This window comes from Panthera leo, chromosome C1, assembly GCF_018350215.1.
Source record: "Panthera leo isolate Ple1 chromosome C1, P.leo_Ple1_pat1.1, whole genome shotgun sequence".
Taxonomy (NCBI): domain Eukaryota; kingdom Metazoa; phylum Chordata; class Mammalia; order Carnivora; family Felidae; genus Panthera; species Panthera leo.
Window position 1 is genome coordinate 125,065,745 of NC_056686.1, and position 27,222 is coordinate 125,092,966.

The following is a 27,222-nucleotide window of genomic DNA, read 5'->3' on the forward strand; positions in this document are numbered from 1 at the left end:
TAACAGTTTCTCTAAGTCTTTGTGTCTGACCCTGGAGCTTGAAATGCAGGCTAGGCAGCCAAGAAGTGAGGATATATGTTAACTAGAGTAAAGTAAGAACCTGCTGGAACCCAGAAGACTAAACTGGAGTCCATGATGACAATAGTAATACCTTTTGTTTTTATTTTTTGCCTCTCACCTTGGGGTGTGGAAGTTTATAGAAACTGGGGCCCTTTGCCTTGAAATGAAAGAGATTTGGGTGGAAGTAAATCATCACTGCTCTAGCTCCTAGATACCAAAAAAAAAAAAAAAAAAATCTGTAAATAGTCACACTGACAAAAGGACTGTGTAGGAAAGGGGTTGACAAACTTTTTCATAAAACACGAGATAATAATAAATATTTTAGCTTCGTGGACCGATGATCTCTGTTACAGGTGTTTGACCCTGCCATTGTAGTGCAGAAGCAGCCATAGACAATGTGTAAATGAATGGTGTGGTTGTATTTCATTAAAGTTTATTTACCAAAAAAAATCCACAAAAAACAAACAGTGGACCGTGAACCATGGACCAGATTTGGCCTCTAAGCTGTAGTTTGCTGTCCCCTGTTCTAGAGATTTTGATATACCTTTTCAACTTAGCACAGTCGGCCTAGGGTTAATATTTATTAACTTTGTGTTTAGTTCCATTATTCCTGCACCCTTGGTTCTATTGTTAAATATTTTACATCTACAGATGTTTTTAATTTTTTTTTTTTAAGGTTTATTCGTTTTTCAGAGGCAGAGAGACAGAGCGTGAGTGGGGGAGGGGCAGAGAGAGAGGGAGACACATAATCTGAAGCAGGCTCCAGGCTCTGAGCTGTCAGCACAGAGCCAGACGACCCAGGCCGAACTCAAGGACAGCAAGATCATGACCTGAGCTGAAGTCGGACGCTTAACCGACTGAGACCCCTAGGCGCCCCTACATCTACAAATGTTTTAAACCTCACTATACCCTATTATGACTTTCGTATTAGACGGTCAACTGATAAAGAAATTAAGGGAAGGAAAAAACGATAGTCTTTGATATTTCCCCCGGTAGTAGCATTTATGATGCTTTTCATTCCTTTCTATGATTCTAATTTCCATTTGATGCTATTTTCCTTTCAGCACAGAGAACTTTTTTCTTTCTTGCTTGCCATGCAGGTTTGCTGGGGTGAATTCTCTCATCATTTACTTACCTGAAAATGGCTGTTGCGGGGCCAGCATTTTTCAAGGGCAGAGATAAAGAATGCTGGTAGAAAATTCTAGGGTGATGGTAGTTTTCTTTCAGCACTTCAGAAATACTGTTTCTTTCTTTTCTAGCCTCCATCTTTTTCTGATGAGAAGTCAGGTCACATTTCTATCTCTGTACCCTTTTATGTAGTGTGTCTCATTTTTCTCTGCTGCTTTCACCATTTTATTTTTGGCTTTTAGCAGTGTGGTGCTGAGAAATGTCATTGTTTTTGTCTTTATGTTGCTTGTGTTCCATTGAGATATTGGATCTAAAGTTAATGTTGTTCACCACATTTGGAAAGTGTTCAACCATTATTTTTTTAAGTATTTTTCTTCCCCATTTTGTCTCTTTTCTACAAGTGTTTTCTCCTTAGTTTTTATTGTCTTCTGTCTTTCAGATTGAATAATTTCCATTTGTTTCCAGTTGATTGATCCTTTCTTTTGCATCTCCAAACTGTTGTTAATTCCGTTTTGTGAATTTTTCATTTTAGGTGATGAACTTGTCAGTTCTATTTTTGTCAGTCTATTTTTTTAAGTGTTCCTTTCTTTGTCTTTAGTCATATTTATAATAGCTGCTTTAGTTTCTTTGTCAACTGCCACACTTACATCATCTTGGAATATATTTTTGTTTACTGCTTTTCTTGACTTTGGTTCACTTTTTCCTGTCTCTGACTGTATACTAATTCTTTATTATATATTGGACGTAATAATGATACATCGTAGTGTGTCTGTATTCTGTTATTGTCCTCAGAAGAATGTTGATTTTTGTTCTAGCAGACTTACTACCTTGAACTTACCAAGACTTGATTATATAGTTGGTTGGGTATGCCTGTTTCAGTTTTTTTCCTAGTCTTAGGAAGTATTAAGTCCTGGAGCTGATGCAAGGACTTTCTGGGGTTCCAGTGGAAGGCCTGAAATGTTAATCAAACCTCTCTGTATTGTGAGGATTCAAATTCAGACTCCCCTTCAGTAAATAGCAGCTCAGCCTTTGAATACCTTTAGAGCTTTCCATGGAGTCTCTCCTACAAATGGTCTCTTATGGGGCAATTCAAAGATTTCAGGGTAGTTTATGTGCAGATTTTAGGGCTCCCCTTCTTTGGTTCCCTCTTTTTGGGAATATCCTATCTCAATTTCTGGCTACCCTGATTGCCCAAACATAATCCTAAGACTGTAGCCTTTTACTTACCTCCTAGTCATCTCTCACCACCCAGACTGAGAGGTCCCCCTCAGGGGCAAAGTGATATAAATGTGGATCTTATCCAGGGCAGTGCAGTTCACTTCTTTTAAGGATCAAATTCCTTCTGTCTACCCCTTTTCCTTACTCTTCATTGTCTTATTGTAAGTATTTCCTGTGGGAAGATTATGCCAGGGTATGCTTCGGTACAATTTCCAGTATATAATTTCTCAGCTTTGTTTTATAAAAAATCCCAAATTAAATTGATCACCTAGTTACTGCCCTAGTAGGGCAGTTTAGCAGTCTGCCACGGCCAGCAAACAGTTTGAGTTGTTTTCCTATCACTGCTCTGAAGTTCTCCTGCCCCTTGGTATGTATGTCAGGTCTTTTTTGCTTTTGATACAATAACCACCATTTCTAGGTTGGCAAGGAGAGTGTGCCCCTCTCTCTGCCCTGGACACCTTGGCTAGGGAGTAAGTGAGTGAGTGCAGTTTGTTTTGGATACTGGCATGGTGAGACGGGTCTTCTGAAGGAGATCTTCAAGTAGTAATCCCCCCACTAGAAGATGAGAACCCTCCAAGAACTGACTGAATTAAAAATGAAAATTCCAGTCTAAGGATAGACCACTTCCTGAAACAAATTCCCAGGCATTTGAAAACCTTTGAGTTTCATTTACTAGCCTTTTCTATTGAGTAAATGAATAGGATTTCAGGGTAACACAGTATTTAAGAATATGCACATTACTCTTATAACTTGATAAGCTGAGTATCCCTGTCCAAATTTACATGGTCTAAATACCAGGCATGATTTCTTTCCACAGGAAGAAAAACCTACTAAGGGCTAGGAGAGGTAAAAGGAATTAAGTTGTAAGACAGCCTCATTTTTAAGAGACCTACCTAGCCAAGCATGTTTCTAACAGGCATAGTGTGTAGGTTTCATGCCAATGGCCTAGCAGATTTCATGCAACTCTGGGTAAGTCAAATGAGACCTAAAAATTAAGCAGCTCTTAGCCTTTCTTCAAACTTACATCCTCAGTATTCTGGGACGTTAGCTTCTTTTTTTGATTTTCAGTTTCTTTTTCCAGTAGCCCAAACTTACTATCAGGGTGTCATCTTAATTCTAAATTAACTTATAATTTATTTTTCCATGCTAAAAAGGGAGAAGGGAAGCTATAACCAAGCAACCAAAACAAAATGAAAACCTCAGTTCCTATGAGAGAGTGAAAATAAAAATTTATCTTGATCGCCTATGTAAAGAATAATCAAAATACTTCCTTGTTGCCTGTAGATGTCTTGGGTGTCCAATTAGAATCTCTGTCCTTTATAGCAGCTGCCATAAAGGCTTGTGACAGGCAATTCAAAAAAGGGTCATTGTGTAATGTGGAAAGAACACACCTATTTTTGACAGTTGGTACAATTAAAATAGCCTAGCCCATCTCCCACAGTTACTAACTCTGTATTTCTTCCCTTTCTTCTTCAATTTCAACAAAGAAATAAACACACACGTGCACGCGCGCACACACACACACGCACACACAGTGTAAACATTTCTCTAGTTTCCTAAGAAAACCCAAACTCCAAGCACCTTTGGCAATTTGAGAGAACAGTCAGAAACGTGTGAGCTTTGCTTAAGTCATCTGTTTTAGATGAAAAATGGAATCACTTGTATTTGGAGGAGATGAAGAAAGGGGCATACACTCCACACTCCAGGGGCATGCTGCTGTTCCAACCGGGGCATTATGCTTTCTTTCCTCTACCAGTAAACTTCATGTGAAAAGGGCAAGTTAAGTTATTTTTTTTTTTTTCAATAAGCAAGGGCTGTGTGCTACCTGGCTTATTGGAAAAAAATAGGTGTAAAAATCACTTTGGGTCCCCAACCTGAGTATTTGATGTAGTTTTGCAAGCATAATGTTGAATTTTTAATGACTGTCACCTACTTTCCAGCATATTTTCTTAAACATAAATTGACGACTGGGGATGCACCCAAATCTGTCAGTATGGTATGTTATTTTGAAAAATATTACCTACTGAAACTTTATTTCCTGGAAATATGACATCAGTATAATTTTTTCTTTTGTTGTTTTCCTTTTTCTTTCTTTTGCTTTTCATGTATTCTCCCAATTTAATGACTGCTGTGCTCATTTATTGTAACTGTGTGTGTGTGTGTGTGCGTGTGCGTGTGTGTGTGTGTGTGTGTGTGTGTATAGTACCCATGTGGAATATTTTATGTCCCTTAAATTATTACTTAAAATGCTAAAGAACATTTTGTTGCAGAAGAAATGATAGCAGAAATTAAGTATAAACTTACAGAATATGGCATTTGCATAGAAATGAATACATGTAGATTTATGCATAAAGAGAACTCTGATTATCCAAATCATATTGCAAACTCAGTTTTATTTTCTAATCCCAGAGCTATTAGAATATATAGTACATGCTGTTGTGCTATTTATTTCAAAAGACTTGAACTTTTTTTCCTTCCATAAATCCACAGCATTTTAATCACTGCCTGTATCTCACACTCTCCCAAACATTGTGACATAAAATGAATCAGAGATGGGCAACACAGACATAAAGTGTATGCAGACAGTAGGACAAGGGTATTGAGCAAATAGATGAATTGAGTGAATGAGAGCTGGTGTGGGGACGTTTCTGTGTGTTGGAGGCAGTCTCTCTTCCACATGGTCTTATCTCCCTCGGCATTCCACATTTGACTTTGAAGGTTGTCCTGAGGGTGACGTGAAGCAGTAGAATGAACACCAGGCATAGTACCTGGCACGGAAGTGGTAACTCAGATGTAGAAGGTTTTGCTGACTTTATTTATTGCATGAGGAAATGTAGACTCATGATGGTTCACTAACTTGCCTAGGTTGTCCAGCTGGTCAGTTGTAGAGAGATATTCCCTGCTGAGGTCTCTTAGATGACCCTTCCAGCCCTGCCCTTTACAGTACAAATTCTTTGCTCACCTTTTCTACCATTTCCATGGCTGAGGCTGGAGTGTGGTCAAGTACTTGAAAATAACAGCATACAGGAGTGCTGCTCTGTCTTAGGATGTTTTACCATGCCTCCTCCAGGAACAAGTTGCTTCCTAGTGAGAAGACATCCAACATGGTGGCCATGATGGCATTTTTTGAGAGGATTAATCTACCATTTGAAGATTAGAGAGCACAGGTTTTTATGGCTTTATAACTTGAGAGGCTGATGTCTTGTCCTCTTAAAAATACCTGTGAAAATTTGCAAAGGATTTACTACTTACTTACAAAGTAGGCACTAGTGAGAGTTTAATTAAGTGAAAATGACATTTTCAAGGGCAATTTAAGAAAGGCATTAGAAACTGCTATCAATGAAAAGGAGGGGTTGAACCTTGACTACTGTCTTTATAGACCCTGTGTTGGAGAATATCTTGAGTTTCCTGACCAGCAAAAGACACATTTTGACTCCTTGATGACAACTCACTTTAGGTATAAACTCTTTTCCTGAAGACTTCATACAGTAGTATCTTTTAGAGTGCTGTGGTCAAAATTTTATTCTTAAACTATGGCTGATGCCCCCTTAAAACTTTTTTTTTTTTATTTCGTATTTTTCAGCATGTTGCTTCTCTACTCAGAGACTGACTCTGAATTACTGCCCCACACCATTCTACCCAACTTTGCAAGTGTGTGCAGCCATCCTCCTGTTTCCTGCAGACGCGAATTGTGTTCTAAGCTGGAATTCACGATTTTGTAGCGTGACGTGCTACAAAAGCTTGCCCTTTCCAACCTTATTTCTTGTCCTGCGTCCTCTGCTTTAGCCAACTTGGTCCCCCTCCACCCTCCCCACCCTCTCAGACATTGATGATTGATTGGTAATGCTTATCCACTGGGGATGGACTTGCTTTTTTGGTAGAACACTCTGGGAGTTGGAATGTGAGATAAAAATCTGTTTTCCATTTCTGGCCTTTCCTCTTCTTGAGTTTCCCTGCCTTATTTTACCATTTAGTCGACTGGTTCCTAATGGTGGCTGCCCATTAGAATCATCTGAGGTGAGGGGAGCATAAAAAGGGATAGTGGCTGAAGCATTCCCCAGACTATTTAAATCAGAACCTTGGGAGGGTGGGGTATCTTATGAAAAGCTCCCCAAGTGATTTTAATGTGCAGAGAGGGTTAAGAAGGGCTGATTGATTCTGTGATCTTGGCCAAGTTACTTAATCTCTGTGGGCCTCAGTGTCTTCTATGAAATGGGGATTACATGCATTTATTGCTTGGGCTTCCTGGAAGGAGGATGTGAGATAATGCACGGGAATGAATTCTAGGAGGGCGTAGTCGGCGTTCTGTCCATGTTGGCCGTTGCTATTGCTGTTCGTCTGTATGCTCAGCTCTCACATTCCCTCCTGAATATTCCAACTTGTACTTTAAAGCTCAACAGAAACCTCACTTGTTTGCTGATGACCGCACATACAAATTAAGCTCCTGTAACACCAAGACCTAAAAATGAGTGTTAAAATGAGACGGGGTGGTTTCTGTTTCACGTGATAATCCAGTAACAAGCAGTCCAGGCCTGACGGTGCTGCTCCGCACTGGCCCTTGAGGACTCCTGACCCCCATGTTGCCGGGCTGTTGCGTGTCCATCTTCCAGCCCACAGGAAGTGGGCCAGAACTATAGATTCAGCCACACGGATTGTCCTGAAGTTGGAGGTTGCTGACAATTTCCTCTCCCATCCCATCTCTTTGACCTGAACAAAGTCCCACTGAGCTACAAGAGAGGCCCTAACTGGGTGGCCAGCTGTTCAGCTAAACGGTGGCATGAAGGGAGATGAGAACTGAGAGAAGGGCAGGGGGTCTGAGAAGTCTAGGCCACTGCACTCAGCTTCTTCCTCTTCTTGCCTGCACATCTGTGGTCTGTGTTGCCAGACCGTATTCTGTATTGCACAGTATGTTAACTACGCTTTCTGTTTTGTGAGTTTTAGTTACATTCTAGACTCCCTCGAGGTGAAGATGGCTTTGTATTCCTGCAGACACACTTCTTAGGAGGGTGCTAAAAGCATTACAGATGCTCATGTAGGTGCAGTCTTTGTTGAAAGAACCAGTGGCAGATTTTTGGTTTTTTTATGATTTTTTGTAACAGCTTTATTGAGATAATTTGCGTACCATACAATTCCTCCATTTAAAGTATACATTTCAGTGGCTTTCAGTATATTCAGAGTTGTGCTACCACATCACCACAATTTTAGAACATGTTTATCACCCCAGAAAGAGATCCTGTACTGTGAATTTTCACTACTCCCTCCCAACCTCTACTTCCCCCAGTTCTAAGCCACCACCAGTTTACTTCTCTCTCTATAGATCTCCCTATTCTAGACATTTCATATGTATGAAATTACTTGTCTTTTGTGGCTGCCTTCTTAGACTCAGCTTAATGTTTTTAAGGTTCATCCATGTTGTCACATTAACCAATATGTCATTCTTTTTTATGACTGAATAATAGTCACATGGCTATGACACATTTTGTCTATCCATTTATCACTTGATGACCATTTGGGTTTGTTGCCACTTTTGGCTCTTAACAATGCTACTGTGAACATTTGTGTATAAGTTTTTGTGTGGACAGAGCATTTTCATTTCTCTTGGGTGTGTACCTATGAGCGGAATTGCTGGATCAGATGGTAACTCTTATTTTTAGCTTTTTAAGGAACTTCTAGACTGTTTTCCCGAATAGCTGCACCATTTTAGATTACCACCAGCAGTGTTTGAGGATTCTGATTTCCGCACATCCTTGCCAACAGTTGTTACTATCTGAGTCTTTAATTATAGCTCTTTTACTGGCTGACATGCTATCCCACTGTGGTTTTGATTTGCGTTTCCCTGATGACTAATGATGGTAAACTTTCTTTTTCTTGTCAGTGGCAGATTTTCTGCCCACCACACATATGTGCTCCTAGGTGTGTGATAACCACCCTTTTTTTGCCTGGATATTCCTAGGAATCTGACATGTTTTTATCAATAGGAAGTGCCTGGAGTGTTATCAGAATGGAGGGGTGGTGTGTGTGTGTGTGTGTGTGTGTGTGTGTGTGTGTGTGTGTGACATTCTTTTAGACTTGGCCTCTCACACAGGAAATCTTATGCTAAGGTCCTCTTTTTAATTATGTTTCACCAACAATATGGAAAACGTTATTAATGCTGACTTAAAAAATTGTTTGGCAGATAACCCTGAAAAAAACCACAACAATATTGCAAGAGGGTATGACAAAGGGCAGCATAAATACTCTAGGATTATTTGGCTGTTACTGTGTTTTCATGGTCCTCACAACTGCATTCTTTTTCCATATTGGTTCCATTCTTGAAAAGTACCTGGAGAAGCTGTACATTGAATATGATTTTCTCGTTGACTTGCATGACGCCCACAGCATTGGTGTGTGGGCAGTCCTGAGGCTCTCGGTGTTTAGCAAGTCCATAAGGTCCTTGGAGGTGTAGCAAGGAGTAAGAATTTGTCATTTCAGTCTTCATTATTGACTTTTGAGATTCCCTGTGCAGAACGTGAAGGTGGTGGTGATGGTAGTGGTGGGCCTTTTAGTAGCTGGGAACAGTGTGGTGGTAATAATCTTGACTAGAAGATAGAGGCCTGGCTTGAACATGTAGCATACCTTGCATATGGGAGATGCTTAATGAGTTTTCCTTAATCACTGGATGAATAAAGCACTTCATCTCTGTAAACCTCTGTAAAACGCATCAGGAAACATCAGCAATTTGCTGATAGGGCTTCAGAAGTCCTTTGCAACTGTAAAAATTTCTGGTACAATGATTGTATTTCTAGCTTCCCAAGTTAAAAAACAAAATACACACCATTCTTTTCAAGGTGCCCAGTATATATCCCTCAGGGTCTGTGAGTGAGTTGTGTATGTTACCCACTGTTGTCCCCGGCTCCTTTTGGTGGGCAGAGAGCTTCCTGTTCCCGTGAACCCTGGGGCTGGAGTGACTCAGTTATAGAAATTAAATCACTTTTTTTATAATGCCAATGTAAAGTGGCCCTTAATGAATATTTGCCAAGCTGAGAATGACCGGTGAGGTCATTTTTAATGGGAGATTATATTTCACCATGGCTGATTTCTGTCCGATTTACTGCTATTAGCTCCTGAAGCCAGGCCAGCTGATGGAAGTGCTGGCAGGAGTTTCGTCTCCAGGCTGAGCGCAGAGATGGAGTCCGTTCCCAGATGGCGAGGAACAGCTGGGCCAGTGGCGTGCACACGTGGGTGCTTTGCAGGGGCCATCTGATAACGGGGGCTGCATGTTCCTATCAGGTGTTCTGAGAGAAACACTGCCTTGTCCTACACACAAAATGCAATCACTGGAGACCCTTTATCTTTTGAGAGGAAATATATGTGGGGTGCCTTTTGGCAGAATCGAGCCCTCACTCGTGTAGATGGTCATCTAAGCTTTTGGCAAAGGAAGTGGATGAGGAGACTAAACTCAGTTCCCTAAAACTTCCTGGGGTGAGGTTTCTGAGATTTTTTTTTAACCTACTTTTTCTTTACTTTCCTTCCCCCTCCCTATAAAATAGCTCTGAGGGAATCAGACATCCTTAACCTCTCAGATGCATATTCAGTTCTAGATCCAGAGTTAATGGTACTGTTGTATAAGTATGTTCTCCAGTGTCCCACACTTGAAAACAAGTGCCATTTCAAACACTAGTCATCCTTGTTATAATTAATATACAGAAAACTGAGTGTTGACAGAGGAAGCTGTCTTCTTGGTAAGGTCAGCTTTCACTCTGAAGTAACTGTTCTGTGTGGGACTCACTTATGACCACCTCCCCCTCCCCTTCTCTGTCCCCTCCACGTCCTCACTTTATCATCATTGCCTAGGATTATGGACTCAGGTTTCTTATGTACAATGCCACCTAGGAGCCTTGATAGAATCAGGATTAAGGATGACACCTGATTACACCCTCCTCTTTTTTTTTTTTTAAATATATATGTATATCTCTTGATTTCTCTCTTGTTCAGCAGTAAAGAGCAGTTATTGTTAACTTGAAGTTAGCATAGGTGAGTGTTTCATGAGGCAGCATGGTTAGTAGTTGACGATGCTTTGAATAAGCACACGACAGTCTCTCCGTGTATGTGTGTTGAAGTGGGCAGCTAAAACATAGAGGGATCCTTGTACGGTACCCAGTGAGTCTTGCATCGGACGTAAAATGTGATGACATACATGCTGTATTTCTCACAAAACTATAAGCCTCTCTTTTTAAAATCCAGTAAGGTGTGAATATCAGTAATTCACATGGGGGATAGGCCATGTCCTGCTCCATGCGTCTGAAATGACTCTTCTTTGATTGCTGCACCTTCCTGCCATTTTTCCTTACATCAAACCCAAATTCCTTTGCCTCTATTGATGTGTAATCCAGAACTTGAAATGCTTGGTACAGTTACTAGACATGAGGATCTCCTATCCCCTTTCTTCTGTCTCTCTTACTCCCTTCTCTGGAACTTCAGCTTTTCACTCCTTTGTTATATTCGTCCATCTGTTTGTTGAGAAGAGTTCTGTGCATCTGGCAGTGTGCCAGGTGCTGTGTTGGGCACTGGGCCAAAGCACTGAGGGGCCTATCCTGCTTTCCGGGGGGCTGGCTCAGCTAACATGTATCTTGCTCTGTCATATGAGGACCCTCCACCCCCACACCGTGAGGGCGCAGCCCATGTCTTGTAGGGATACAGCTTTGACATTTCAGCACGTGGCAGGCAGCAGGCGTTTGAGAGACAGTCCTGGTGACTGTGGGCTGAGTTTGGAGGTATGTGCTGAGGATTTTAAAGTTTCCCCTTTCCAAGCTATAAGATGAGGTCACTGCCTTCCTTTTCAGGAGGCTGTGGTTAGTATAAAATGTAACCATGTATGTGCCAGCACCTTAGGAAGGCAGGTGATACCTCCGGGGAAGTTAGCACCCATTTTCATTTCCTACATCACCTATTTCTGTCCTCAACTATCTCTGAGCCTGTCTGTGCCCTCCTTCCTTCCTCAGAGGCAGGCAAGCAGGAGTAAAAATCCTCAGTGTGTCTGATTCCATCTCTCTGTTGCTTCCATGTATTTATTGAAAGTGCTACTGTTTCAGCACATCTCTCCCTCAGTGTATATGCCTATGTGGGGACTGTCACGGAGAACTTGACTCCACACTTGACAGGGACACCTGCTCTGTGTGTGTTTATGACCTCTTTTGCCACTTCTGTTCCTCCTGCACACGTGTTGCTCCTGAGTGGTGAGCATCTTTGAGCATAAGAAAAGGGTTTTTTTCTTTTCTTTTTTTAAAAAAATTGTTTTTTACATTTATTTCTTTTTGAGAGACAGAGAGCACAAGTTAGGGAGGGGCAGAGGTAGAAGGAGACACAGTATCCGAAGCAGGCTCCAGGTTCTGAGCTGTCAGCACAGAGCCCGACGCGAGGCTCTGACTCACAAACTGTGAGATCATGACCTGAGCTGAAGTCGGATGCTTAACTGACTGAGCCACCCAGGCACCCAGGGTTTTCTTTTTTTCTTGATGTTTGTTTATTTTTGAGAGAGACAGAGTGTGAACCAGGGAGGGGCAGAGAGGGAAGGAGACACAGAATCTGAAGCAGGCTCCAGGCTCCCAGGTGTCAGCCCAGAGCTCATTGTGGGGTTGGAACTCAACGAGCTGTAAGATCATGACCTGAGCCGAAGTTGGATACTTAACTGACTGAGCCACCCAGATGCCCCAAGAAAAGTGTTTTCTTAGGTTAAACCCAATATCCAAGCCCCTGCTGTACTGTGTGGGTCCAGGTGACTGATAAAACAACACAATTTTCACACCTAGGCTGTCTGCCTTTTGTGTAATACCTGGTTGACAATGCTATACGGTCAGTGCAGTGGTGAAGTCTTTGGTGAAAGACACACTTGGGCTGGTTTGGGAGGGTAAGGGATGAAACTGAATCCTGAACAGTAGTAAGAGCTGAGCTTCTTTGCTTACGTTATCATCTTTCTTTTCCCCTTGCCCTTTTACCATGAAAAAATTTGACACTGGGAGAAAGAACATCAGGGGAATGTCAGAGAGAAGAAGCTTCCGGTAATATACTGTGGCAGAATCCAGTCCCTTTTTTGAAAGTGCTTAATATACAGTAAGCTAAATCTCCCCTGAAGCAGTAACATTAACCTTTTTTGACCTGAATTTTTGTTTTTTAACCAACCTTATATTGCAGGGTCTTTCTCTAGGTAGCAGTGTCTTCTGTGTACAGACTAATAAAAAACGTCATTGAATGAGTTTTCGTCTTTGTGATCGAAACAAAACGGGGAGCTTTCCTCTTAGATGTGCTGAGACCCCTTAGGACCTGGGAGGTGATGGGGGGTTGTGCTCAGTTTCCTGGGAGTCAGGTTACTGGTGGTTGGATTTAGGGAGTAGCTCCATCCCTCCCTGGGAAGGCCAGCACTTTCTATTTCTTCCTTTCATGGATCCCTCCAACCCCAGAGCCTCAAGCCATTTAACTCCACTTCTGGACGGCATTGCTTATGCAAACTCGTCACTCTGTAACTAAATAGAAAACCCGTCATAAATTAATGGAATTGCGAAGACAACCCTTATGGATTAGTTGACGAACTGCCAGGTGGAAGAGAAGGAAAAACGCTGCTCCAGCACAGGTCTCTCTGCTCAGTCTGGTTGTCCGTGAGCTGAAGAGTCAGCGGGGAGAGGCGAAGCAGGTGCAGCAGGTGTGTTTATTCAATCAGCCGGCACTTACTGAGTGCCTGGTGATGGGGCATGGAGACATAACCTTCCCATCACCGCCTTACATCCTAGGAGGCAAGTGGGCACATGTGGAGGAAAGAACGAGATCACTCACTGCTGTGAGAGAGACTTGAGAGGGAGGCAGCACTAAATCCTAACTAAATTCTGGTTTGGCATGGGAAGGAGGAATTGGGCCTAATTCTTCGGTGGGTGAATCTTGAGCTGGGTCTTCAAGGGCGGGGCTTTAACCAGGTGGTGAAAGGGTAGGGGCAGAGGAGTGACTGCAGGAGTCCTCAAAAAAGTCATTTCATCAGATCTTTGCAGCAACTAGGATCCTCATTTTGTGACTGTCTTGGCATAGCAAATATAGGGGTCTGTGCCTGTTTTTGAAAACAAAGTTTTATTGGAATACAACCACGCCCATTCATTTTCCTATTATATGTGGTTGCTTTCCTGTTATAATCCACAGTGGCATAGTTGTGGCAGAGACAGTATGGCCTGCCAAGCCTCAAATATTTACTCTCTGGTCCTTTGGAGAAAAGGTTTGCCAACCCTTGGCATAACATATTGTTATTCCTTGAAACTCTTTATGGAAAGGACCCACACTGTCAGCAACCAGGCTTTCCTTGCAGGCCTTCGTGGACCTGTTGGTTTATGTTACCATCTGGTGGTTTCTGTTCACTCCATGGTACCATACCTCTAACTCTATAGACTCTAGTTTCCATAATTTCTGGCTCTGGATGTCTGGAACTGGTGTAATGCTTACAGTGTGTGAAAGAAGGGGGGAATTTCTCCGTAATCATCCCTCTAAATGTCTGATTGCCCCGACCCCCAGCTGTTTCAGACTCTGCTGTCTTGGATCCTGTGCTATTTATTTGCTTGGTAAATGTTACCAAGCAAAATCAGAGACAAAAATAGGATAAGTAGTCACTGAAAAGTGCCTCTGTCCTTTGGTGAGGCATTTGTTAGTGGTTTCTGAGGCTGGCTGTCCCCTTACAAGTGAGAAAGGAGGAGAGCTATAGGGAGATGTACCACCTCAAGCCTGCATTTATCTCAAAAACGCAGAGAATGCGTTTCTAGAAGATCCGTGCTTTTGAAATATTGCTTTCTTAGATAGAGTATAAGTGGCATGGAATTATATAACGAATGCCAACTTTTTAAGCACGCACTGTGGTCTGTGGCGAGAGTCAGCTGTTGGGAGTGCCAGACTAGACTTTGCACAAGTATTAGCTTACTTAATAAGAGCTGGATGAAATAATGGTACAGTTATTTCAGTGCTACAGACGGAGAAACAGAGGCTCTGACAAGCTAAGTATCGTCCATGTTCACTACTAAATGACGCTGCCTCCAGTCCATGAGAAGGAGGGTATTGATTTTATGCTGTAGTTATCTAGGTGGAGGGTGGAATGGTGATGAGAACACTGAATCAAGAGGTGAAGAATCTGTTTCAGACTGTCAGAGGAACTAATTTTCAAGGGACAGGTACAATTTCTGTTTTAGCCCCAGCAGCCACCAACATTGAATAACACTGTCAAACAATACTGTAGTTTGGGATCTAATTTCTCATTAGTACTTTGAACAGAAAATTGTCAGCCATAAGTAATTGTGGCATTTTCCAAACGTGTCTGGAAAATACAGTTGGTCCTCAAAGAGAAACATGTAGTTTTAGAGCTGTCCCAGTTTCCAGCTAAAATGATCATTCCTAAACATAAGGCTGATCTTAACTATTCCTTTCTTAGAAGCCTTCAGTGCCCTGCCCTTCCCTTCCCTCAGCTTAAAGTCTTTATCAGGGCAGGGACGCCTGGGCGGCTCTGTCCATTAAGCATCTGACTTTGGCTCAGGTTATGATCTTGTGGTTCATGAGTTCCAGCCCCACAATGGGCTGTCTGCTGTCAGCACAGAGCCCACTTTGGATCCTCTGTCCCCCTCTCTTTTTGCCCCTCCCCCTGCTCGCTCGCTCACTCAATGTCTCTCTCTCTCTCTCTCAAAAATAAACACTTGAAAAATAAATAAAGTCTTTATCAGGGTGCTTGCTTGAAGTCTTTCTGGTTTGGGCCCTGCCTGATTTCCTTTCTGACCACTCAGTACCTCCCATTTCTGCATTCCACTCAGTGTGCGTCCTTGCATTTGGAGCCTGTTCCTTGAACACCATCTCTACCTTGCCCCTTCACCTGGCATACTCCTGCTTCATCTTCCTATCTCCACTAAGATGTCACTAGATCCAGGAAGTCGTCTTTGATCCTAGAGACTGGGGTGGGTGTCCTTCCCTTGGCCCGCCCCAACATAATGTCTATTACACTGTTGTTCAGTGGTTTACTTGTTTGTCTGTGGTCCACCACTAAACAGTAAGCTTTTTAAAGGCGTTCTTTTTTGTTCTGACTCTTGTCATCAAAAGGAATAGGAATCCCCTAGAGCTAGCTAATAGAAAGGGAGTTTATTGTGAGGAAATATTTGAAGCATAAGGAGATCTTTGCAGAAATGTAAGAACCACGTCCAGAAGATGCTGTACCTTGCTGATGTGTCTGGTTGCTTTCTCCTCCTCTGTACTACCGTTCTATTTGCCTATTTTTTGCCAGCTTCTCAGCTCAAGCACATGTCATGAAGGTATTCCTGACCTCAGTTTGCACAGCCTGACATGGCCCTGGTGGTCCCTCCCAATCTCATGGCTTCATCTCCTGCTCTCCACTTGTTTGGTTTCTCTTACCAAGTTGCAAATTTCCAAGCAAACCCTCTGATTGGTGTAGCTCACCCGTTCAGGCTGGGCCACATGCATCATAGGTCTCTGGCCATCCTATAGGTGGGCTGTTCTTGGGCCAGGTCCTCACTGCAGACCAGCTGGACCTATTGGCAGCTGGAGAGCTTCCACAGGTCAGAGCATGGCTTCCTGTTTCTGTTTCCTTCCCTGCCCATTGCTTACAAAGATGGTAGGTTTGTGTCTCATAAACTTCATGGTATCCTTTGTTCTGTTTCATCTTTGCAGATATCATTAATGGAGCTCAAGAAAAATGTGTATTGCCTCCTATGGATGGCTACCCCCACTGCGAGGGGAAAATCAAGGTAAGGCCCAAGTAATGTTTATTCATTCCCTTCACCTTTTTTCTTCACTAACACCCTCTTCCTTCTCCTCCCCTCCCCTCTCTCTAACTCCCCAGCAATACAGATGGCAAGCAAGCCCTTTAAGGGAGTCATCGAAGGGATGCCTCAATTCTGCCAGTTTGGGGCTGTGGCCATGACAACCCTTGTGTGCTTATGCCAACTTCATGGGGTCAGTCCACAATGGCTCTAACTGGTCAGAGTGAAAGAGCCTGGGCCACTTTGGGCTCCTGCTGTGTCTTTGAAGCTGCCTCCCCCTGGCTTTCCCAGCCTCCAGCAGGTGATCCTTCAAGGGCCATTGACAAGGAGCTGCCATTATATAGAGCCCAACTTCCCTCTCCCCCAGTCCCCAGGCCCCCCTGCCACGAGGTCTCCAGATTGTGATTTAAATGTCACATTTGCATTTGCAGCTGAGTAACCTGAGACATTTGGACACTCTTTCACTCTTAGGATTTTTTTTTTTAAAAGTTCTTTTTATATGGCCTGCCCTGAGGGAGACCACAACCCTACTCACTAGTTTTCAGAGAAAAGTCTTGGTTCCAGTGTATGCTTAGGATGGTGAGCGCAAACCCCAGAAGCGTTAACATGGTTCCTCTGTGGGACTCACACATGCCATGCACACCTTGCACGCCTGCTCTCATTCACACTGTCTGTTCCAGGACCTGTCCTGTGGCTTATGCAACTGTAGCTCTCTGGGTGAAAGGGGTTTTGATTAGGCAGTTGCTCTTGATAAAACTCTCCTGGCCACTGCCTGTCCTGGGCTTTACTGCCTGGTGGTCTCACGGCCTTCCTCTACCCTGCACACCTCTGCTAAGGCCCAGCTCAAGCCAGCGTCTACCTGTGAATCATCTGGAAAACTGGGCATCTGTTGTCCTGACCTCAGCTCACTGACAATGAACCTCAGGCCCCAGTCTGAGCCATTCACTTCTCCTTGCCCTTCATAGCCTTCTCTGTCATGGGATGTACAGGGCCACCGAACACGGTCTGCTTGTAGATGTCCTTACCGGGTTCTTGTTGTTTCAGTGGATGAAAGATATGTGGCGCTCGGATCCCTGCTACGCAGACTACGGAGTGGATGGGTCCACCTGCTCTTTCTTTATTTACCTCAGTGAGGTGAGTTGCTTCTTTGGCTTCAGGGTGTGGAAATAAGTGGTGAGCCTGTTGTACAGCCTGAAATTTGTGTATTGTTTTTACATGGTGGACCTGTCGTTCCCTTCTTTAATAGGTTCCCTGCTCTTTAATAGGGTGATTTTTTTTCCCTTGAGAAAAAAAAAAAAACCCGGGCTAATGTAGCTATTTACATTTTCTTTCCTCAGTTAAAAACAATCTAGTAAAATAGGGGCACCCGGATGGCTCAGCTGATTGAGCATCTGACTCTTGGTTTTGTCTCAGGTCATGATCCCAGGGTCATGGGATCAAGCCCCATTGTGGGGCTCCATGCTGAGCCTGCTTGAGATTCTCCCCCTCTCCCCCTGCCCCTCTCCCTTCCTCCCTCTCTCTCTCTCAAAGTAAAAAAATAAAAAAATTTAAAAAAATTAAAAAAATAAAAATAAACAATCTAGTCTAATACATGTAACATAAAATTTGCCATCTTGACCATTAAGTGTATAGGTCAGTGGAATTAAGTATATTCATATTACGATGCAACCATCACCACCATCCACCTTCTGAACACGTCATCCTGCAAACCTGAAACTCTACCCATTAAACAATGACTCCCCATTCCGTCTCCCTCCTGTCCCTGGAAACAACCATTCTAATTTGACTTGTGACTACTCTGCTTGTGACTACTCTCATTATTCATATAATTATACAGTATTTGCCTTTCTGTGAGTGCCTTCTCTACGCATCATGAACTCAAGATTCATCCGTGTCATATTATAGCATATGTTAGGCTTTCCTTCTTTTTTTAAAGCTGAATAATACCACATTATGTTATATACCACATTTTGCTTATCCATTTATCCATTGATGGATATTTGGGTTGCTTCTACCTTCTAGCACTTGTGAATAATGCTGCTATGAACATGGCTGTACATCTCAGTCTTTGAGACCCTGCTTTCGTTTTTTTTTTTGGGTGTATATCCAGAAGTGGAATGGCTGAATCATATGTTAATTCTGTTTTTATTTTATTGAGGAACCACGACACTTCTCCAAAGTGGTTGCTCCATTTACATTCCCACCAGCAAGGCATGAGGCTTCTAGTGTCTTCACATCCTTTCCAGCCCTTGTTGTTTTCTGTTTTTTGAAGTAACCGTGCTAATGGATGTGAAGTGGTAACTCATTGTAGCTTTGGTTTGCATTTTCTTTTAAAAATTTTTAAAGTTTATTTGTTTTGAGAGTGTGTGTGCATGCGAGAGTGTGTGTATGTGTGTGAGTGTGTGTGCAGGGAAGGGGCAAAGAAAGAGGGAGAGAGACAATCTCAAGTAGGCTCCATGCTGTCTGCATAGACTCTGATGCAGGGCTCTATCCCATGAACCATGAAATCATGACCTGAGCTGAAAGGGATGCTCAACCGACTAAGCCACCCAGGCGCCCCTGGTTTGCATTTCATTGATGATCAATGATGTTGAGCATTTTTTCCTGGGCTTTTTGGCTGAGTTAGCAATTTGCTTACAGGCTGAGTTATTTCCAGCCTGAGCTTCTTTTCCATTTCTACCCTTGAATTTAAATTGCAGCTTATTTTCTTTTTTTTAAGTGTTGCAGGACATTTTACAGACCATCTGAAATTTGTCCCAGGCTTTGATGATTCTCATGTGACCCTGGAGGGAGGTGGGGTAGAGTCAGGACCATATGGGGACAAGTACAGGGGAAGAACTGAGTAGGGGATCAAAAGCTGGCTTCCCCTCCACGCTTCATGGACAAAGGCAGCCCGAGGGGCTTGTGAACTGGGTGCTGTCTAATTTCAGAGGATGTGCCCTTGCGTGTGCTATTGCCATAATAACAGCTCCATGATGCTACCACACAAGAAGGAGAATGCCTCCGTTTTGAGCCTAAATGACATAGTCTTTCATGTGGGACTCAGGCACCTCTCTTCTGTGTCACGGGGTGACAGGGAACAGCTTTGGGGGATGGAGGCCAAACCAGTATTGCCACAGGGCCTATGGCCCTGAATTCTGTGCAGTGTGTCTCTTTACTTTATGTCCCTTTCCTTTTTAAGATCCACTGAGACCTTTTTTTCTTTTTTTTTACATGGTCACACCATGGCCACCCCATGAGACTTTTTTTTTTTACATGGTCACACCATGGCCACCCCATGGCCATCATAAGAAGCCTCAGAGCTAATGATAGTTAAAATACCTCTCGGGAATTAAAAGCCCAGAGAGTTGGTTGTGTGATGCTCCTATTAGCAGACTGCCGGCAAATTAATTCTGTAGCATTTGAGCGTGTTTTTGGCTGAGGTGGCCTATGCCCCACCTTCTCATCTCTTTCTCCAGAGGAGTAAGGCGTGGGGTCTTGGGTGAACCTGTGCTCCAGTGAGAAGTCAATTTAGAAGCACCTTTCTAGCCCTGAGGAAAAGGTTCCTCATTCAGTTTAATTTTCAAAAGTTGCCTTCCTCTTTCCACTTGATGGAATTCAGCCAGAGTCCAGCTGTGCTCCCTGATTGACAGGTGGGGCTAATTTCCTGCCTTTCTGAGAGTTTGCATGTTGGGTGTGCTACTGAGTTACAGGTAGAGCATTACCTCCCATGTCAGCCTTCCCTCCATCTCCTGAGCCAGAGCTGGGAAGGTATGGAAGAACAGTCCAGATGGAAAGGGACTGAGATTATTGGTGACCCAGTTCCCTTCCGTTGAAACTGCCATGCAACCCAACTCACAGTGAAGGAAGGATGTCGATAAGGTGAGAGAAAAGTGAGGTTCTGATGAGTGTGGGACAGACTGGGCTGTGCAAAGATGTGATGAATCATATATTCTTTTTTTAACTTTTTTTTTTTTTTTTTTTGAGAGAGTGTAAGTAGGGGAGGGGCAGAGACAGGGGGACAGAGGATCAGGAGTGGGCTCTGCACTGACTGTGGCAAACCTGATGTGGGGCTTGAACTTACGCACCGAGGTATCATGACCGGAGCTCAACCGACTGAGCCACCCAGGCGCCCCAATGTAGTCTTAATACTGGAGCCCAGGTGTTTCATTGCAGAACCTGTAACTATTTTTTCCCTTTCCAAGGTGTGGAATGGTGCTTTATTAACCTTTACCTCACTCTTCTTATGCAGATGATCAGGCTTTTGTTTTTGTTCAGCTGAATTCAGTTCAGTGAGCACTTACTGAACCTCCCTTATATTCATTGAATGTCAGCAATTGGTGAGAAGGAGTTTTCTTGGCACCATGGTATGCATTCATTAAGAGTCTAATGGAAGAGGAAGAATGGAGGCAGGTGGTGGAGCCTGGACAGGGTGGAGAGAATTTCCCTGGGGAGAGAACCAGGAAACCCTTTTAGTTTAAATCTGAAAATAACCTTGGAATTCTGGCCTTTAAAAAAAAAAAAATGTGTTTTATCATAGCATCTTAATAGATATTCTTTAAGAGCTGGAGAAGAATTTCACCACTGTGGCCTCTTGGATGGCAAATACTGCCTTTCAAAAGTAGTAATTTTAATTTTGTCTTTAAAGGATCCTACCGTGAGGATTCCTGAGTGTATATGGGAACATGGTTAGAATAGAGCCGGGCAGATGGATGACGTTCAGTAAACACGGTCGGCATTTTTATGGGTTTTGATATCGTCATTATTTGCGTTCAGTTATGGGGACATTTTATGTGGGAGCTCGATTTTGTTTTATAATTAGAACCAATTTCTGGTTCTAATTCATCATTCTAATTTAATTTTAGATCCTTTGACTTCTGGTAACGTAGAAATTCAGCTATTCCCTGTGACTTCTTCTCTCTGCATATGGCCCTTGTGTTTGCATTGGAGCTGTGAGCTGGCCCTGTGGAAAAACATTGCGTCCCTGCCGTCGTTAATCTGAAATGGCTAGAGGTGGTTTTTAAAGCCAGTTAATTCTGTGCTAGTATTTTAAAAATCCTGGACAGCATCTGGTTTCTGGTCTCGGCTTTTGTTTTGTTTTCCCTCTTGCTTTCTTGAAACCTTCCTTCTTTTTTTTGGTACTTCATTTAACCACATATCATATGCCAGGTTTCTCTTGGAATTGGAAAGACAATTAAGAGAGACATCTTCATTTGATTTGTTTACTTGATCAACAGATGTACCAGTGACTTTTCCTCTTAATCCTTCTTGAAGAGCCAGTTCTGGCTTCTATCTCTGTGTCTAACCTCAGAGCTTTGACAGATAAAAAAAGGACTTGAAGTAACAACGGTCAGTCACCAGTTGAATTGAGGCATTGAGATTCAGCCCAGTCCTAGGAGGTGGCACTCTGCCTTCATTTTTCTTCCCCTGGGTCGTCTCCATGTGCCAACTTCCACTGAATTATGGGTCTGTAAACTTGTGCTTGTACCCTCACCAACTTGCAGTCTACACGTCTTTCTTAGTAAATCCCAGAAAGTGCAACCATCAATATTTCCCCACATTATTCCCACAGATGCTTGCTATGTGTCTGACACTGGGCTAGGGACTGGATGTGGTGGTAAGGAGTTTGGTGTTGCCCTTGTTTGGTAGAAGACATTAGGAGAAGAATGAAACATTACTGAGCCCCACTGTAGGCCAGACACCTCAAATGTACAACCTCACTTAAACCTCTCCCCCGCTCAGAGTAATAGCCAAATCAGAGCGGCTCAGAGAGGTCAAGTGCTTAGTGTTTCTGCACTTGGCATTACTGTTGCCCCTTCATGTCAAAGGAAAACTGAACTCAGGTAAATAAGTGATTTACTACCTTTGACTTTGCATTCACTTCTATGCTCCAAGCCTGTTGTGTTTGAAATATGGCTATTTGAGCTAATTTGAATTAATGAATCTTCATTGCTAGTTTTTGAATACTCAAAATTTTGATACCCTCCCTCAAAAGGAGAAACAGCACTGATTCTCCTGAGGATGTAACTCATGAAAACCAGGTGCTCAGCCATTTCTAGTGGTGACAGTGAATGAATGATTCATTAGGCAGCCTTGCATTTCCAGATCATCGGGCAGTTTATTTTCTGTATCTGTTTTTGCGAGCCATGTAACTATTCCCCTCATAGAGACAAGGCTCTATAAAGTAATTACTCTGTCATTGTTTCAGGTATATTAACTTAGCTCTCTGCAGGGCCTTTTACTGCTAACAGATTTTAGGAAATTTGGAATGAATTTCTTTACCTCTCTTGATATTACATTGATAGATGATGCTGATATACCTGACACCCACACAGTTTTTTTCTTCTCTTTACACAGTTATTCTAGCAACTAGCAACTATCATACCCTTCTAGACTTCTTAATTTGTTTGTGCTGTTTTTTTTTAAACACTTATGTTGCCTTTGCATGTATAGTTGCTCGAAAATAAGCAAATTACCCAGCGATCGATGGCTGGATCTTAGGATTTATACAAGCCTGTTGCTTCAAATGCCAATTTGGGCTGGACTAATGAGTGTGTGTGTATGTGTGTGTATGTAGGTGTGTGAGACTCCTTCATGAAGGAACAAAAGAAGCAATTTCATGCCTTACTCATCAATCTGTGTCTTCTATTTCACGAACAACAGGCAGAAAGGTCTTTGCCTTTTTCTGTTTTCCCTTGGCAATATGTAAAACTAATATTGGCTGAGTATGCTATTAACCTTGAGTTTAAATTCAGCGTACTTAATCCCTTGATTAATGCCAAGATTAATGCCCAACAGCAAAGGTTGAAAGCTTAAATGTTTGTGAATGCGAGCATGAAATGAAATCCTAATAACCAGTACAATGATTTGGATTTATGGGCTGTGTTGGCTGCTAGAGATAACTTAGAAATGGTGTTGCATAGACTAATTTGTCAGAGTGGGCAGCGATGAAGAATTGACTGTTTTGGTTGTGGGAGAAAACCTGAATGAAAAAACATAAGTAACATTTTGGGACAGGTCAGGGAGTTCTTTAAAAATATCACTAGACTGTTGCCTGAGAATACCAACACATACCTTTTAAACGTGTAACCATTTGAGATGGGAAATCCCCTTTCTGTGAGATAATATTTCTTGGCAGTAAAGCAGGTAGCAGAAATTTATGATCTCCTTCTTTCTACTTTTTGAGCTCAGCCTTTACTGGTACCTTTTTCATCCGTGTGTTTTCGCTGCTCTTATTACCTGAATTCTAACGCATCCTTAGAAAATTGATTTTTTTAAAACAGTTCCTGAGTCTACAGCTCAGTGTTTGTCAGTCACCTTAACAGATCTGTTGGTTCTGTGGGCTCAGACTCCCCCACACTCCTCCAGGCTTATCTTCTTGGTGACGCCTCCTGTTGGTAAGTTTCACATACGACATCATTTGTGCTTAGAATTCTTGCTCTGCCTGCTGCCTTAACAAAAATTAGAAGGGAAAATTCCAAGACTGGCAAACCCCACACCAACACCCCTTGGCTCCTTCCTTGAAACCCATGTGTCAGACAGGGCTTCAGTGCAGTCGCCTCCAATTTGTGTTTTGCCAACTTTTCAATACTGTCTCTTGCCATTTCTATTGCATGCCAATAAAATCACTGTAAATTTTTATGTTTTGAACTTTTTTAATGTGGAAAATTTCAAACATACCAAAGAGAAGAGTATAACAAAGTCCCATGTACCTATGACTCAGTTCAGCAGTTGTCAATTCATGGCCAATTTCATTTACTCCCTCCGCTGGTCCATTATTTTGAAGCAAATCCAAAGGTCTTAGGATCTGTGAATGTTTCAAAATGCATCTTTAAGACTCCTTGGAATCCTGAATCTACTCCCAGTGTAACTGATAATAATACCATCTTATATCTAAAATTAACATAATTCCTTAATATCATATAGTCCCAGGTTAGTGTTTGCATTTTCTAGGCAGTCTTGTAAATTAAAGGTTATTTATTTGAACTGGGTTTCAAGCAGTGAGCATACATTAGAATTGTTGGTGTCTCTAAAGTCTCTTTTTAATTTTAGGTTTCCTTCCATCTCTTTCCCCACCCTCTTTTTTTTCTGTTTGTTTTGTTTTTAAGAAACTTCTTCATTTGTCTTAGTTTGTTATACTCTGAATTCTGATGATTACATCCTTGTGTCATTGTATAATCAGGTTCTCTCCCCACTTTATTTCCTGTAAATTGATAGGTAGGTCTGAGACTTGATCAGAGTCAGACTTAATTTTTTTTTTTTTTTTTTTTTTTTGCAAGACTTCTCCATGGATGGTATTGTCTACTTCTCTCAGGAGGCACACAGTGCCCAGTGTCTCTGTTTTTATGATGTTAGCACCTGTTGATGGTTGGCGCCTGGGTTCATTAATTCATTAGGGGTTCCTTCTTAATATACCAGGAATACTTGATGAGGAGAGGTGACCACTCCTCTAGTATGTAGTTGCCAGGAGAGGCGGCTCATATAGGAACCATTGTGTCTCTGTTGGTTTACTAACATCTTCCATTGGGCCAGTATTTTGTTAGTATGCTTTTTGGTTTTATCATTATGAAGTCATTGATTGAAACATATTTGATATGTTCAATCTACTCCAATTATTTTCTTACTGGTTCTCAAACTGCCCTTTCTTTGGCCAATGGGAGCCAATTAATATTGTCTTCTGAATCCTTTTGACATGACTCTGATGGTTTCTAATAGTTTTTATTTATCTAGTATGACAAAACCTTCCAGATTCATCCTACACAATTTCTACCCTAGACCTGAAATTGGCCGTTTCTTCAAGAATCACTCGTTCCTGTTAGTAGGAGAGCACAGTTTGGGTGCCAGAAGCCTTCATTGCTCTCGGGTTTTGCTGGGTGCTGGGGGATATAACAATGAACAGAAAGGTGAACATTCCTCATTAAGGTTATGTTTTATAGGGGAAGACAGCCAAAAGCAAAAGTAAAATATATATCTTTTAGATTGCAATAAGTGCCGTAGAGAAAAATAAAACAGGAGAGGGTACTAAGAAGTGCTTACAAGGAATGATGGTGTCAGTTTTATTTTATTTTTTTAAGGTTTTATTTTTAAGTAATCTCTACAGCCATCGTGGGGCTTGAACTTACAACGCCAAGATCAAGAGTCACATGCTTTACCGACTGATATGAGCCAGGTGCTCTGATGGTGTCAGTTTTAGATAGACCAGTAGGGAAATGCCCTACTGAGAAGATGACAGGATGATATTTGAGCACCAATTTGAAGGAGGTGAGAGAGTAAGAGGTGCACATGTCTGGCAGAGGTGTTAAGTGGGCAGTGGCAACAATAAGTTCAAAGGTCCTGGGGTGACCATCAACATCCATTATTTTTTTTTAATTTTTTTTAACATTTATTTATTTTTTTGAGAGACAGAGAGCATGAGCAGGGGAGGGGCAGAGAGAGAGACACACAGATTCTGAAGCCAGCTCCAGGCTCTGAGCTGTCAGCACAGAGCCCGACGTGGAGCTTGAACTCACCCACCGCAAGATCATGACCTGAGCCGGAGTTGGATGCTTAACGGACTGAGCCACCCAGGCGCCCCTAACATCCATTATTAAAAACAAGTGCGTGGAAATTAATCTCTGGGGAGATTTTTGTCTCTTGTTCACAGAAATAATGGTGTCTGGCATACATATTTATTGAATGAAATATTTTATTTAAAGGCTTTTTTTTTAAAAAAAGGCAATAGAAGTTTTATTTGTTCTGAGTAACTTCTCCCAGCTATCACCTTTCTAACCTTGAGAAAAATGTGAAATTTGTAGCATTGAAAATCTGTTAAAACATTGAGATGTGAAGCCAGGGGTATTTCAAGCACTTATTAACAATTGAAGATAATACTCTTTCATATTAGATGTATGAGGCGTTGCAGGGGTTCAGATTGGACGGTTAGAATGGAATGGACCAGTTTTATTAGAAGGCACAGCTTTTTTTGCCCATGTTTTATTCTCACTGTCACTTTAGCATTATTTGCCTGGAACTATGCCTCAGGCAAAATTGCCTATGAACAGAGAAGAGGAACTCTACCCGCGTTTAGAATGTGACTACTTGTGTAAATTGGGTGCCTTTGGCTATCAAAGTGTAGATGCAGCCCAGTGGGTCCAGTTTGCCACTGGGCCTTGCACAGCAGGAAGCATGCCTGGGGACAGCTGGTTGGTCATAGGAAGCATGTCAGTGCGTCTCCGTGTGGTTGGCTGCAGAGGAATTCATTTGCTGCCTCTCCTGTGTGAAGGAAGATTGATGCTGCTTCTCCTGCAGTGATTTGGGATGGATTTTTGAAACTCTATGACATGCTGTCTTTAGCACCTTACTAGTTTTTGGCATGTGGAATACTTACTGTAGCTTTGGTTTAAGTTCTTACCCTTCCCTAACCACCAGAGAACTATGTTGGATTGCTCAGCCCTTGGCTCCCTCTTGCACATTGGAACTTTTTGCTGAAAACATTCCTGCCTCCCTTGATAGGGGGCAATAGTACCATATTCTAGAAAACACATGAGGCTCCAATGCCTGCCTGGATACAACTACCTATGTTGCCTATAGCTTTCCATCTCCTTCTTCTTCACTGAGATCAGGGGAAAGCCTGTGTCACCTGCCTTGGTTGTATTGTTGGAAGGTTCTCATGAAGTGATGAAAATGGGGAAATGCCACATACGTGGAAAAGCATATCCTCATGAATATCTTTAGTGCTCAAGTCATGTCTTTGAATTATTCACCACTCAAACTGTGAATATAATTTGCACAAGTAGTGAGTGTTTCAAGGGGGAAAAAAAAAAGTAGAGTAAGGACACAGAGTGGCCAAGTATGTGGGTCAGGAAGGCTTCTCTGAAGAGAAGTTAGAGCATAGTGTGGAAGTAAGGGACTGACACATGGAACTCTCTGGAAGGAAGAGTGTTTCAGATGGAAAGAATAGCAAATGCCGAAGTCCTGAGGGTTACCAGGTAAAATACAGGGTACTCAATGATAGTTGAATTTTGGGTAAAGAGTAATTTTTTTAAAACTATAAGTAGGTGACAAAGACGACATAGGACATACTTGTACTTTAAAA

General features: G+C 42.3%; 1 protein-coding gene across 3 annotated transcripts in view; it reads left to right on the forward strand.

Moving 5' to 3' along the window:
• MGAT5 (alpha-1,6-mannosylglycoprotein 6-beta-N-acetylglucosaminyltransferase) overlaps positions 1–27,222 on the forward strand; it is a 338,284-nt gene that overhangs the window by 181,233 nt on the left and 129,829 nt on the right. For all 3 annotated transcript variants that reach the window (XM_042948514.1, XM_042948515.1, XM_042948516.1), the window contains 2 exons: positions 16,078–16,154; positions 17,214–17,303. In XM_042948514.1, the coding sequence (XP_042804448.1) occupies positions 16,078–16,154; positions 17,214–17,303 (167 nt within the window). The remainder of the gene's footprint in view (positions 1–16,077; positions 16,155–17,213; positions 17,304–27,222) is intronic.